This window comes from Mandrillus leucophaeus, unplaced genomic scaffold (assembly GCF_000951045.1).
Source record: "Mandrillus leucophaeus isolate KB7577 unplaced genomic scaffold, Mleu.le_1.0 Scaffold321, whole genome shotgun sequence".
Taxonomy (NCBI): domain Eukaryota; kingdom Metazoa; phylum Chordata; class Mammalia; order Primates; family Cercopithecidae; genus Mandrillus; species Mandrillus leucophaeus.
The window spans coordinates 1,356,091-1,371,811 of record NW_012103377.1 but is presented as its reverse complement, the minus strand read 5'-3'; the positions used below and the strand labels follow the sequence as shown (position 1 = coordinate 1,371,811).

At 43.5% G+C, this 15,721-nt stretch overlaps 1 protein-coding gene across 2 annotated transcripts in view; it reads right to left on the bottom strand.

Moving 5' to 3' along the window:
- The window catches only part of ACOT9 (acyl-CoA thioesterase 9), a 38,397-nt gene extending 22,677 nt beyond the window's left edge, over positions 1-15,720 (bottom strand). Inside the window, exons 1-6 of one of the 2 annotated variants that reach the window (XM_011988013.1) lie at positions 15,628-15,720; positions 9,196-9,293; positions 7,571-7,597; positions 6,406-6,451; positions 3,737-3,907; positions 3,448-3,485 (exon numbers count right to left, since the gene is read on the bottom strand). In XM_011988013.1, the coding sequence (XP_011843403.1) occupies positions 3,448-3,485; positions 3,737-3,907; positions 6,406-6,451; positions 7,571-7,597; positions 9,196-9,293; positions 15,628-15,647 (400 nt within the window). In that variant the 5' untranslated portion in view covers positions 15,648-15,720. The remainder of the gene's footprint in view (positions 1-3,447; positions 3,486-3,736; positions 3,908-6,405; positions 6,452-7,570; positions 7,598-9,195; positions 9,294-15,627) is intronic. The other variant, XM_011988014.1, reaches the window with a different exon arrangement.
- Between the last annotated feature and the right edge of the window lies 1 nt (position 15,721).

Sequence of the window (15,721 nt, the reverse complement as noted above, 5' to 3'; positions counted from 1 at the left end):
CCGGGCGAGGTGGCGGGCGCCTGTAGTCCCAGCTACTCAGGAGGCTGAGGCAGGAGAATGGCGTGAACCCGGGAGGCAGAGCTTGCAGTGAGCCGCAATCGCGCCACTGCACTCCAGCCTGGGGGACAGAGCGAGACTTCGTCTCAAAAAAAAAAAGAGACTGGCCATCAATAGCAGTTAATGAGCAAGAAAGAGGGTAGTGGTGGCAGGGGAGTTTGTGTATATACGGACACCTAAGCAAACCAAAGTCAACCAGGATGTAGTGCAGTGGTGTCACCACAGCTCACTGCAGCCTCGACTTCCTGGGCTGAAGCAACCCTCCCGCCTCAGTCTCCTGTGTAGCTGGAACTAATAGTGCATGCCACCACACCCAGCTACTTTTTTGGTTTTTGTAGAGATGGGGACTCACTGTTTCCCAGGTTGGTCTCAAAGTCTTGGCCTCAAGCGATCCTCCTGCCTCGATCTCCCAAAGTGCAAGGATTATAGGTGTGAGCCACTGTGCCCAGCCATGAATTTTTAACTGGGTTCATTTAATCTAGAGAAAAGTAGTTGCTAGGTGTAAGCTTAACAACAAGCTTATATCTATATTTTAAAAGTCAGAGCCGGGCGTGGCGGCTCACAGCTGCAACCCCAGCACTTTGGGAGGCTGAGGCGTGCAGATCACCTGAGGTCAGGAGTTCGAGACCAGACTGGCCAACATGGTGAAACCCCATCTCTATTAAAAATACAAAAATTAGCCAGATGTGATGGTGGGCACCTGTAATCCCACCTATTCAGGAGGCTGAGGCAGGAGAATCGCCTGAACCCAGGAGGTGGGGGTTGCAGTGAGCCAAGATCAGACCACTGCACTCCAGGCTGGGCAACAAGAGTGAGACTCTGTCTCAAAAAAAAAAAAGAAAAAGAAAAAAAAAGGCCAGGCATGGCGGCTCACACCTGTAATCCCAGAACTTTGGGAGGGTGAGGAAAGAGGATCCTTTGAACCCAGGAGTTCAAGAAAAACCTAGGCAACACAGGAAGACCCCCATCTCTATTAAAAAAAAATAGTTTAATAGTTTTTTAAAAATATATTAGAACCTTTCTTCAGACCCTTTCCCAACCATTCAGCCCAAATATCATTAGGTGGGAGCAAGTAAGGTAGCCTAGAGTAGGGGGCTGGCATCTGAGCAGGGTGAGGAGGACATCCTTGCAGAGGGGCTGCAAGAGTGATGGCAGAGCGTGTCACAGCTTGAGCACAGTGAAGAGGGTGAGCCTGCGGGGGGGACCTGGTGTGGGGTACCAGAGCCCAGGTGAGGTGACGGGAGCATCCGTGATGCATGAGGGGTGGCAGCCATAGGAAACTGGTCACATACAGGGGAACTGATTAAATAAGTCAATATATGAAGGAGAATGGAGCCAGTTGGAGAAGGGAATACAAATATGGAAAGGAAGAAAATGAGAATGAACCCCGTGGTGGCTGAACTGGAATTGGAGCTATCAGTGCAATCCCATGGTTTTCGTACATGCATCTGTACAAAGATTTAGAAATAACATATATGTATGTATATGCACATGTATTTCCCAGCTCCTCTGCTAAGAGGGTATGGGAGCAGTGATATCCAGGAGCAATGACCACTCCCAACGCACGTATCTCCATTTCGAAATATCATCCTCCATTTCAAAATATCATTCTCCATTTCAAAATATCATCCTCCACTTCAAAATATCATTCTGCATTTCAAAATATCATCCTCCACTTCAAAATATCATTCTCCATTTCAAAAAAGGGCTCCTTGGAGATGTGGGTGATTCTAGGACTGGGGCAAAGTACAAGATGAGCCTAGAATATCTTATTGTGCCAGAAAGTGAGAAAGGGCTCAAAGAATAATGGGGACACATCAAAGAAAACCACACAGAAGCTAGCCTGAAGGGACTGGGACACTCCTGGGACCATCTGAGCATCAAATAGATGATAGTAACATATTATAGTCCATTCAATAACATAGGAATTCCTGAGTCCATACTGATATAAAACTAATGAATTGAAAGTCTGATGAAGGTCTCAAAGTTACCTGCCCCCTCCCCTACATAAGGTACTTATTAATTACGAAGGGGAAAAGAGTAACTTTACAGTGAAGAAGAGTGGCAGACATCATCGCCATCCAGTAAGCAAAGCTGATATCATCAGTAACGAGAAATCAAAACCATGTACCACTTGATAGGATGCAATAAGAACAGAGAATCCCTTCTGTGACATTCCTGCCAGAGATGCATATCCCAAAGCTAATCATGAGGAAGCATCACACAGACCCAAAGTGAGGGACAATACACAAAAGAACCATGTCAAAGTCACGAAAGTCAAAGAAAGATTAAGGAACTAGTCCTGACATGACAATTAAATCAACATATGATTCAGAACTGGATCCTTCTGCTATGAAGGACCACTGACAAAAGTTGAATGGGACCTGAGGATTAGACAGTATGACACATCAGTGTTAATTTCCTGATTTTTTATGACTGTTTGTAGTTATGTAGAAGAATGTCCTTGTTTGTAGGAAAGACATATTCAAATATTTGGGGGTGATGTGGCATCATGTCAGTGACTTATTCTCACATAATTCAGGGACAAATAAATTTTTTTTTTTTTTTTTGAGACAGAGTCTCACTCTGTCGCCCAGGCTACAGTGCAGTGGCGTGATCTCAGCTCACTGCAACCTCCACCTCCCAGGTTCAAGTGATTCTCCCGCCTCAGCCTCCCGAGTAGCTGGGACTACAGGCACATGCCACCACGCCTGGCTAATTTTTTGTATTTTTAGTACAGACAGGGTTTCACCATGTTAGCCAGGATGGTCTCAATCTCCTGACCTTGTGATCTGCCCACCTCAGCCTCCCAAAGTGCTGGAATTACAGGCGTGAGCCACCATGCCTGGCCACAGAAAAATTCTTTATACTGTATTTGCAACTTTTCTGTAAGTTTAAGACTGTTTTTTTAAGTTACTAGTAAGAAAGATTATTCAGACTATACCTCCATTAAATAGGAATCTACATTTTTTTTGGAGACGGAGTTTCACTCTTGTTACCCAGGCTGGAGTGCAATGGCACGATCTTGGCTCATCACAACCTCTGCCTCCCAGGTTCAAGTGATTCTCTTGCCTCAGCCTCCCAAGTAGCTGGGATTATGGCGCCCGCCACCACAACTGGCTAATTTTGTATTTTTAGTAGAGATGGGGTTTATCCATGTTGGTCAGACTGATCTTGAACTCCTAACCTCAAGTGATCCGCCTGCCTCAGCCTCCCAAAGTACTGGGATTACAGGCATGAACCACCACACCCGGCCGATGTCCTTCTTTTTTTGTGCACTTTAGAATATCACCATCTGTGCAGGTTAAAGAATAAAAGAGCCCTTTCCAGTCACAGAATTCAATGTATATCTGTAGGTATCTATTAGAAAGACTAAAATAATACCAGTACCTCCCAAGCTGTCAAGATCCTCAAGAATCCTGCCAAATCTGTGAAATAAAGCAAACAGTGAATTAAATGCAAATCATGTTGGTCTCCTTTTAAAAATAAATAACACACTTCAGGGTGATGAAAATGTTCCAAAATCGATTGTAGTGATGGATGCACAACTCTCTAAATGTATCAAAACCATAGAATTTTACACTTTAAATAAGTGAATTGTATGGTGTGTGAATTGTATTTCAACATTGTTATAAAACACGGAAATAAAAACAAATACATAAAAATAGCACTGTGTTACCTTACGGTGTTTTGAACAGTCAAATATTTCTCTCGTAATTCAGGCTCACTGCCCAAAGGCAAGAGAACTTCAATGTAACTGTCCTTCATTCTCCTAGGAGGCAGTTCATCCTGTGATTTAGCCAAGAAACTATGAAGTAACTTCCTTTCTTCCATTGCCTTCACATGGTCTCTGAGAAGAAAGGATGCAGGATTCATAAAACAAGAGCAGTGCTAGCCCACAATTCCAGTGGTATACAGGTCAGTAAGATACCATCAAAGGAGGAAAAAGAAGGTCTGGGCCTACTTTCACCTTCTCTTCCTTTCCTCCCTTCCCACCCACCACTTGGTGAAACTGATCATTTCCGGTATCATTTCTCAAGCTTAAAAACATACTTAGGCCGGGCATGGTGGCTCACACCTGTAATCCCAGCACTTTGGGAGGCCAAGGCGGGCAGATCACCAGGTCAGGAGATCGAGACCATCCTGGCTAACACGGTGAAACCCTGTCTCTACTAAAAAATACCAAAAAATTAGCTGGGCGTGGTGGCGGGCGCCTGTAGTCCCGGCTACTCGGGAGGCTGAGGCAGGAGAATGGCGTGAACCCAGGAGTTGGAGCTTGCAGTGAGCCAAGACTGCGCCACTGCACTCCAGCCTGGGTGACAGAGCAAGACTCTGTCTCAAAAAAAAAAAAGAAAGAAAAACATACTTAAGGCCAGGTGCGGTGGCTCATGCCTGTAATTCCAGCACTTTGGGAGGCCGAGAGAGGTGGATCACCTGAGGTCAGGGGTTCGAGACCAGCCCGGCCAACATGGCAAAACTCCATCTCTACTAAAAATACAAAAAATTAGCCAGCCGTGGTGGTGGGCACCTGTAATCCCAGCTACTTGGGAGGCTGAGGCAGGAGAATTGCTTGAACGTGGGAGGCACAGGTTGCAGTCAGCCAAGATCACAACACTGCACTCCAGCCTGGGCAACAGAGCAAGACGGTCTCAAAACAAACAAACAAACAAACAAACAAACAAAAACAAAAAACAAAACTTAAAAGTGATATAGATATACCCAAATGAGCCATATATTCACCCTTATCAAAAAGTTTACTCAAAGACTAGAATATTTGAAATTAAATTAAAAATTCAGAGATGGACACAATAGTATATATATAAATATATACACTAAAGAATGGGTTGGCCACTCTACTTTATATTCCCATTTCTCACCTGACAGTTCTCGGATTCTTTGAGCCCCAGTTCTCTCTCTCTCTCTGCCTTCAATTTCAGGAAAGAGAGACAGAGGAGGGAAAATGGACTATATCCAAAGGAAGTATGGAAGGCAGAACAAAAGGTAAAGAAGAACAGAACATGAAAAGGGACAGAAAGGGAAGAAAAAGAAGAGAAGATTAAGGTGGAAGAGAAAAGAGAGACAAGGGGATACGGAACGACAATGTTGATAAGAACATTAGCTAAGATGTCTTTCTAAGCTTAACTTATAAAGTATTATTTCCAGAAATGTTTACCCTTCAAAAAATACAGGAGATAGAGGAATGAGTTAAATAACACCAGTAAATCCAGAATGTGGAACATTCTCAAGACAAATGGCTTGGCCTCCTTAAAGTCAAGCTCATGGGGGAAGAAAGGGGGAAGGATGACTGTCTATTACCCTAGATTAGGGGAGACTAAAGAGTCATAACCACCAGATGCAATATGCAATCCTTTATTGGATCTTGATGTTTTTTAAACAGCTATAAAAACATTTTTGTTAAAAGGAGTAATCTATTTTTAAAAAAATGGTAACAGTTAAGGAAATGTGACTATGGATGAGTAATATACTAGCAAGGAATTGCTGTCAATTTGATTACATGAGAGAATGTCTTATTTGCTGGAGATAAGCAAAGGCTGGTTTATAAAATATTTACTGGAGATACACGCTGAAGTGCTGTGGTATCTATAATTTATTTAGAAATGCTTCAGCATATGTGTATATTGGGAAATTTGGCAAAATATTAATAAGTATCAAATCCAGGTGGTGGGTACACAGGTATTCATTCTTTCTACCTTTTAGTAAATTGAAATTTTTCATACAAAGAATTTAAAAATAAGTCATTAATTTCTATACCAACGATAGATTATTATATATCTAGTGATCACTCGTGTTTTTTATATCTCATTGTAGCCTCAAAATTCTGTAAACCAAGAGGGATATGATCCTATTTTACAACAAGGAAATATTGTGAGAAAGATAAAGACAATATGGGAGGCCTAATTTTGAACTGACAAGAAGCAATAAAGGATTCAAGTTGCATGAAACAGAGAAACTAAGAGACTTGGGTTCAAGTCCCAAACCCTGATATTTAATCATTCAATCTCTGAGTTTCAGTTTTGTGTGTAAAAAAGGAACAGGAACATATGTCATAAGCACGTCACAAGTTTTGTTATGAGAATCAGTGAGGTAATATACCTAAATGCACTTTGAAAATGCAGAATATACGTAAATCACCTTCTTTCATGACAATGAGGTGTCATCTGATGAGCATGTTGAAATGTTGACCTTCTCCCCCAAGCAAAATACTTCTCAACCTATCTCTGAACACAGGGCTCCCCATCCCCACTGCGAGACCATCAACTGAGCCTACATACAGCCTAGTATAATATGTTGGGGATGAAAAGAACGAATGAAAACAAAGATGCATACCTCCAGTTTGTGGATGCTCCTACTATCTCCCGCAACTTATCTCGAACTGAAACAAAAATAAAGAGGTCATTCCATGAAACAAAGAAATATGAGAAACAGATTATGGCAATGAGCTCAAGAACTATGAAAAGCAATTCATGCACTCAAAAGATTTAAAGATCCATAGATTTCCATTTAATGCCACAACAAACAGCTCAGGGACAGGATCAAGCCTCTGCTCCCTAAAAACCTGAAAGAACTATACTGTCTCTTTAGTGCACAAATGAATACCTTTATGCCAATCACAGGGTTTATATAAACAAACAGAAAAGGATAACTTCAACTATTCATTTAATGGGGCTGTATCAGTGTTAGCCAATAAGAACCATTATGATGGAGATATGAACAGGATTCCCACCTATCTTCTTTTTTGTTTTTTTGTTTTTTTTTTTGAGACAGAGTCTCGCTCTGTCACTCAGGCTGGAGTTCAGTGGCACAATCTCGGCTCACTGCAACCTCCACCTCCCGGGTTCAGGCGATTCTCCTGCCTCAGTCACCCCAGTAGCTGGGATTACAGGTGCTGTGCCACCACACCCAGCTAATTTTTGTAGTTTTGTTTTGTTTGAGACGGAGTTTCACTCTTGTCGCCCAGCCTGGAGTGCAATAGCATGATCTCAGCTCACTGCAACCTCTGCCTCGTGGGTTCAAGTGATTCTCCTGCCTCAGCCTCCCAATTAGCTGGGATTATAGGCAGACACCACCATGCCCAGCTAATTTTGTATTTTTAGTAGAGACGGCGTTTCACTATGTTGGTCAGGCTGGTCTTGAACTCCTGACTTCAGGTGATCCACCTGCCTCGGCCTCCCAAAGTGCTGGGATTACAGGTGTGAGCCACCGTGCCTGGCCCCCATCTATCTTCTTATACGCAGTATTAGATCAAATTACTTAGTTCAGAGACTAATACTAATATCCAAATCTGAGTCTCATTATAATTAATTTCTCATATATTTATAGTCTCCTAGTTGTTAGAAAAGTTTAAGCCAGAAAAATGAAGCAAAGACTTACATCAAGCTAAGGCAAAGAATGCAATTTTAGTTAATGCCACTGCCCAAAAGTGCAAGCGTATATTAGTGCTTACAAAATTTAAGCTCTTAAAAGAAAAGCTGATACTAATTACCACACACACCATGATTCACATGTATAGGTGAACATGCTATATGAATAAAGGGAAAATCAATTAGAGAACCAGCAATAACTGGAAACTAAAAGATAAATCTATAGTATTTCAAATACTGTGTTGAGTTCATGTGTTTTTCCTAGCACTTCAAAATACATATTCCAGTTATAGGAAATTAACTATAGCAATCCTCAGTCCTTCAATAACTAAGTGATCAAAACCAAATATGATTAATATTAACATGCATTTTAACTTTCATGAAAAAATGGTTGATTTTTCTATCAAACAATTATGGATACACCATAAGTTTGGTGTATAATTACAATTAAATGTTACAGAACTGCAAACAACAACCATTAGTAATTTAGTCTTATTTCTGATTTTTTCCTCCTAAGTGCCTTGAATAAAAGAATGGACAGGGCCGAAGCGGGTGAATCATGAGGTCAGGAGTTCAAGACCAGCCTGGCCAAGATGGTGAAACCTCGACTCTACTAAATATACAAAAATTAGCCTGGCATGGTGGGCACCTGCAATCCCACCTACTCGGGAGGCTAAGGCAGAGAACTGCTTGAACCTGGGAGGCGGAGGCTGCAGTGAGCCAAGATCACGCCACTGCACTCCAGCCTGGGCGACAGAGTGAGACTTCATCTCAAAAAAAAAAAAAAAAAGAAAAAAAATGAACAGGCCAGGCACGGTGGCTCACACCTGATATCCCAGCACTTTGGGAGGCCAAGACAGGCGGATCACTTGAGGCCAGGAGTTTGAGACCAGCCTGGCCAACATGGCGAAACTCCGTCTCTCCTAAAAAATACAAAAATTAGTTGGGCGTGGTGTAGCATGCCTGTAATCCCAGCTACTCGGGAGGCTGAGGCAAGAGAATCGCTTGAATCTGGGAGACAGAGGTTGCAGTGAGCCGAGATCCTGCCACTGCACTCCAGCCTGGGTGACAGAGCAAGACCCCATCTCAAAAAAAAAAAAAAAGAATGGATAGAAAGTACCTCAAACAGGATATGGACTACTGATGCTCACTGACATAAAATAATTACTGCTAGCTTAGTCAGTGTAAGAAGAGAGGCAAGTACTGAGGGCCAAGAAGGAAAAAATTTAAAATTTTATTTACATATATATTTATATACACACATAATATAAATTTATTTGGACCCTTTAAAGAAGCCAAAATTTTAATTATAATGAATACTCCACTCCTAGTTTAATAAAGACAATCCACAGTTTGCATATCATATTGGTAATTGAAATTAACTTTAATTAAGCATGGACTAACAGGATCCCTCGAACATAACTATGGACTAGGAGTGTTTACTCGGTACAACTAATGGGCCCATCTCTTTTTTCCCATGCCTTCAGAACCTACACACAGGAAGTGGAAATCGCTTAACTAAAAGAGCTCAGTCCTCAAGGCTCCCAGGAACAATAGTTCAAAATCTGAATGTGACTTCTACCTGAAGCTATTAATATTATGCAGCTATCCTGGTCATTTCGTCAATGAAATGTTTATGAAAGATCTACCTTTAATATGCCTCATTTGCTCTAAACTACATTTCTATATACCTTTCAAATAAAAGTAAAACAAGGTTTTTCACCACATAGACACAAAACATAGACACCATGCTTGCCTTCATGAATGTGGAAGATTCCCTGTTTCTTGGGGTTCTGGGGTCCTTGAGTCAGTCCTCTTCCAGGAGTAAGCTGCCCCTTGCCCAAGGCACAAAGCCTATAAAACAAGATAAAACACAGAGTAGGTTCCACGGCTTCTTCCCTGGCAATCTCAAAGACCTACCCTCCTCCCAGAGTATCTGGCCATACCACTCTTAGTATATATTGTCTTGCAGGAGTCTGTAGTTGTTTCACAAGTGTATGTATGTTTTCATGAGGCTATTCCATAAATCATTTCTCCCACTAAACATTTCTTGAGAGCAGAGACCAATTAGGTAATTATCTACAAAATAAATAAAAGATGGCAACTAGGTTTAATGGATTTATTATTGGTCTATTTTATTAGTTTCAGAAGTCCATAATCGATTTGGTAAACAACTGAGCAAATTCATTATGAACAATTTATTCTGTTCTTTATTATCGCACCATATCTCCTCAATAAATAAGATAAACCCAATTATAAAGTAAACTTTGAACACTGAATTAGCCCTTTCCAGATGCAAAGAAAGTGTTTATTTAACTTATGCAGAAATTTTCTAGAGTCCCAACACAATAAAATAAAAGCTATCTACTGGCCACGGTGGCACAGGCCTGTAATCCCAGCACTTTGGGAGGCTGAGGCAGGTAGACAGGTTGAGCCCAGGAGTTCAAGACCAGCCTCGGCAACATGGCAAAACCCCATCTCTACAAAAAATACAAAAATTAGCCAGTTGTGGTGGCATGCACCTGTGGTCCCAGCTACTCAAGAGGCTCAGGTGGGAGGATCACTTGAACCCAGGAGGTCGAGGCTGCAGTGAGCCAAGATTGCACCACTGCACTCCAGCCTAGGCAACAAAGTGAGACCCTACTTCAAAAAAACAAAAAATAAAAGCTGTCTAACTAAACGTGCCTAACCTACTCTCCCAAAATAAGTTGATTTTGGTTCATTATTGCTTAAGTGTTGACTCCTAATCACACAATATTATGTCAGGGGTAGCACACAGGCATCATCACAGATTAATAAACGGATCTGTGAGAGCACAGCTGAAGAGGGCAAGGCACTGAATAGGTCAAGAACCCTGCAGGCCAGGCGTGGTAGCTCACGCCTGTAATCCCAGTACTTTGGGAGGCCAAGGTAGGCAGATCACTTGAGGTCAGGAGTTCGAGACCAGCCTGGCCAACATGGTGAAACCCTGTTTATACTAAAAATCCAAAAATTAGCTGGGCATGGAGGCAGGCACCTGTAATCCCAGCTACTTGTGAGGCTGAGGCAGGAGAATCGCTTGAACCCAGGAGACGGAGGTTGTAGTGAGCCGAGAACATGCCACTACACTCCAGCCTGGGTGACAGAGCGAGACCCTGTCTCAAAAAAAAAAAAAAAAAAAAAAACAAAAAACCAGAACCCCAGATACTGTCACTCATTCTAGTTCAATTTACTAGTAAATTCTCACTACCTAATGTGGGAATAAGCAATGACTAACAACAAAAAAAGAGATACTTTTAATTTTCTTTAGAGACCAAGCTACTATAGATTTCTCTTCTGAAGGACAGCATTCAGAGAAAGTCTCTCAGTATTTACAGTATTCTGTAAAATCTACATGCAGTGTTGACACTGTGCTGTTAGAACAAATCCTTATCCTTTCACCAAGTCAAATCATCTAATTGCACAGAACACAGAAATATGAGTACATGCTCCTTGGCTAATTGAACTTCTTAGTCACCCAGTTATCTTATTTGGTTGCAACACAATCCCTGCTGGTCTACGAAGACCAAAATTCTTGCTGGAGGATTTGGGATTTTGGATCTCTGTTTATTCTTCAATCACACAGCTAATGAGCCTCTCTCGTATATATTTTAGTTTTACTTTTTCACGAAAAATATTCAATTCCTGTACTTTTGTATGCAGATAATATATATATTTTTTTCAGACGGAGTCTTGCTCTGTCGCCCAACCTGGAGTGCAGTGGTGCGATCTCAGCTCACTGCAAGCTCTGCCTCCCGGGTTCACACCATTCTCCTGCTTCAGCCTCCCAAGTAGCTGGGACTACATGCGCCCACCAGGCATGGTGGCTCACGCCTGTAATCCTAACACTTTGGGAGGCCGAGGCGGGTGGATCACCTGAGGTCAGAAGTCCGAGACCAGCCTGGCCAACATGGTGAAACCCCATCTCTACTAAAAACATAAAAGTTAGCCAGGCATGGTGGCGCGCACCTGTAGTCCCAGCTACTCTGGAGGCTGAGGCAGAATCATTTGAACCCAGGAGGCGGAGGTTGCAGTGAGCTGAAATGGCATCATTGCATTCCAGCCTGAGCAACAGAGCAAGACTCCATCTCAAAAAAAGAAATTAGCATTTTACAACCGAATATATCTGGTTTTAAAGAACACACTGGAAAAAGCTAATCCTTTCTATTGCTACGATTAGCTGAAAGAGCAAAAAAAAAATGACCCCCAACGCATTAATAGCAACTATAATAGATATGTTAAATGTATCCAATATAAGAAATGGGATCTGATTCTGAATGGCTAAATACCCTGAATACACACCACTAACAGGAGCTATATAACCAGTCTCACGTATCTGAATAAATACACATATACACAGAAATTGTTTTGTTACACTAAGAAGCAGCATTTTCTGAAGAGGGATGAAAATCATTCTGTCCTGCTTGTATGAGAGGCAACACAGTATAGGGGTTAAGAGCCCAAAGGCTGGGCACACTGGCTCACACCTATAATTCCAACACTTTGGGAGGCCAAGGCAGGCGTATCACTTAAGGTCAGGAGTTTGAAACCAACCTGGCCAACATGGTGAAACCCCATCTCTACTAAAAATATGAAAATTAGCTGGGCATGTTGGCGGGCACCTGCAGTACCAGCTCCTCGGGAGTCTGAGGCAGGAGAATTGCTTCAACCCAGGAGGTAGAAGCTGCAGTGAGCCGAGATTGTGCCACTGCACAGCAAGACTCTGTCTCAAAAAAAAAAAAAAAAAAAAGAGCCCGATCATGCTGCTTATTAGCTGAGTGACCTTAGACAAGTTACCTAGCCTCCCTGATCCTCAGTTTCCTCATCTGTAAAATGGGGATAATACTACTACCTATCCCATAGGATTGTCAAAAGGATAAAGGAATTAACACATATTAAACCCTGAAGGGCATGTCTAGAAGATCATGTCTAATATACTGACAAGTCCTCAAAAAACTCTAGCTATCATTATTCCAGAAAGTCATGCTTCTCCAAAGTCTCCCCTAAAGAGCAAAAAGAACCAGGTTGGGCACAATGGCTCATGCCTGTAATCCCAGCACTTTGAGAGCCCAACGTGGGAGGATCACTTGAGACCAGCGTGGGCAACACAGGGAGATCCCGTCTCTACAAAAAAATTTTAAAATATTAGTCAGGCGTAGTGGTGCACACTTGTGGTCATAGCTACTCAGGAGGCTGAGGTGGGAGGATCACTTGAGCCCTGGGGAGGTCAAGGCTGCAGTGAGCCATGATCGCACCACTGCACTCTAGCCTGGGTAAAAGAGCAAGACTCTGTCTCCAAAAAAAAAAAAAAGAAAGAAAGATTGCCTCAGCCAGGCACTATCATGGACCATTGCCAAACATAGAATCAACTGAGGAGAGGAAAGAAGGAAGTTAATGAATACAGAGAAACACTTTGGTCAATTTATTTGGAAAATTGTGGTCCTAGAGCCCCATTGCTTTGCATGCTGCCTTAAGAAATTTGGAAATACATTCCTGTGACACAACAAAGGCATAATTGGAACACTTTTTGAAAAATGTTGCTTACACCAATAGCATATTGGTAATAATAAATCTACATCATACTGTCAACATAGTATTCGGGAATATTCAGGTAATAGTAATTTTTTTTTTTTTTTAGACAGTCCCACTGTCACCCAGGCTGGAGTGCAGTGGCGACATCTTGGCTCACTGCAACCTCCACCTCCTGAGTTCAAGCAATTCTCATGCCTCAGCCTCCCGAGCAGCTGGGATTACAGTTGTGCACCACCATGCCCAGCTAGTTTTGTATTTTTAGTACAGACAGGGCTTCACCATGTTGAACAGGCTGGTTTTGAACTCCTAACCTCAAGTGATCAGCCCCCCTCGGCCTCCCAAAGTGCTGGGATTACAGGCGTGAGCCACCACGCCTGGCATGTAATGGTGACTCTTCACTACATTTGGTATCCTATTTACTGATAATCTGATGGAAACTGTGGACCTTGAGCGGGTGTGGGAAGGGCTGGAATACATTTTTGCTCACACACAAAATGGTATATACTATTTCAGGAGGTGCACAGACCCTTTTTGATACCCCCATGTCCTCCTATATTTGAAGATTCTGATTCAAACCAACCTCCTTAAGAAACTGAGGCCCCAATTTCGGATGACTTTCCCCAGTGCCAGTCAACGGGCACACCAGCTGAGTCCGGATGAAGCCCAGTTCTTCCGATCTCCCCCAACACGCACACAAACCGCACAGAGGTGGAGGAGGTGAGAGAATGGTTTTAATCAATACTTAACACTTCAGTACCTCAGGGTTACTGGCTTATCTCCTGATAAGCCCTCAGGAGTCTTACTTATAGCAAAACCTCTAGGCCTTTACTGTGGAGAGGCCTTTGTGACGCTCAAGTCCAAGGACCTCATGACTGAACCTTTCCAATCAAAGGAAATCAAGGAACTCAAGGCCTCCACGGCCGGCCTAGGGAGTCACGTAAGTCACCCTGGAGGTGTGAATAGAAATGTCTTGGCTCAGCCCTGGGTCCCAAGCATACAGCAGTTGGCAAGGAAGAGTGTTCAGTGCAATAACAGGCAATGCTACTCATATGCCCTCCACTCTGAGGAAATAACCTCTATTTAGAGACTAAACAAAGTCAGGTGCCTCTTGCAAGTCTAAAAAAGAAAAGAAGCTACAAAGGTTGCCCACCAAAGAACCTAATCATCTCAGTCGATATTCATTTGTGAACTCCTCCTCTCACTAGACACTAAGAGATTATCTGCTTAACGTTCAACAGTTTTTTGTTTGTTTGTTTGAGACACAGTCTCACTGTGTCGCCCAGGTTGGAGTGCAGGGGCGCGATCTCAGCTCACTGCAAGCTCTGCCTCCCAGGTTCACACCATTCTCCTGCCTCAGCCTCCCGAGCAGCTGGGACTACAGACGTGCACTACCACGCCCGGCTAATTTTTGTATTTTTAATAGAGATGGGGTTTCGCCATGTTGGCCAGGCTGGTCTCAAACTCCTGGCCTCAAGTGATCCATCCACCTCGGCCTCCCAAAGTGCTGGGACTACAGACGTGCACCACCACGCCCAGCCTCAATAGAATTTTCAAGAAAGGAACACAGGGTTATGAGAGCACTTGAACAGGACCATGGAGCTTTTGTAGAAGACCTTTCACATTGCAAGCTAAAGTCAACTGTGGCCCCTCTCATAATGACTTTCAGTTGTCTTCAAATAGTTTAACAAAGGTTTTTTGTTTGTTTTTAAGTACTATAAACAAGAGAGACAGAACCCTACAACTGATAACAAAGTCCCCAGGAACAGTGAGAGAGAGATCCAGGACCTCCAAGAGAATTGATGGGGTTAATGTGAGTCAAAAGCACGATGAATCACATCAGGGGGACAGGCCCACTGGCAGCGAGATAACTTCAGAAACTGGAGTAGGTGTGAGCCTGGGAGCCAGCAGGCAGAAAACTCGGAAAGGCTGGCATGCTCAGGTGAAAGGGATTAGAGAGACCTGGATACGCTCGGAGTCTAAGGCCCTCAGGCCTTAACTGTGCCAGCTGGGAAGATTACATATACAAAAAGGCATCCTCCCTTACCCACGTGGTCCAATCAAAGCACCCAGCCTCTTATAAGGGCTTTGCGGCTCATTAAAGGTAAAGTTCAAATAGGCACCAGGGCCCTAGACGCACAGTCCCTGGGTCCTGGGAGCCAAAAGTTACCCTGCAATCTCTGCCAATGTTACAACAAACTTAAGTCACAGCCTAAGTAGGTCAAGCATTTAATCCTAAAAATGTCCTCCAAAGGAGGATGGAGGGCTAGAGGTAACACAGAACTCAAAATACCATCTTTCTGACAAGGGGCTACCCCAACGCGGCTACCAACCACACCCCTGATGAGCAAGGAGAAAGGAATTTTAGGGAACACCCAACTTCCTCCCTTAAAAGTGTCGCTTTGCTTTTAATATCAAACTCAGTGCCAGAAGTCGCCAAAGTGGGGGCGAGGTTCTCCCAACCCAAGGCCGGCGGGCTCATGTCCGGCCGTAGTCACAGTGGGCGAGCGCCCCTTATCAGCGAGCCCAGATGCCCATACGTGGCCCACTTCTTCCGCCGGGGCCAGCCCGGAGCTCAGTGGGAAGGCGGGGGCGCCCCAGGCTACCGCCCTGCCAGCCCCTTCCACGCGCTGCCACCTACCGCAGTGCTGCCCGCCTCATTGCACTAGGCTGCCGTGAGCGCGATGGAGAACCGGGTCCCGCGCGCTAGTCGGCGGAGGGAAACTGAGGCGATC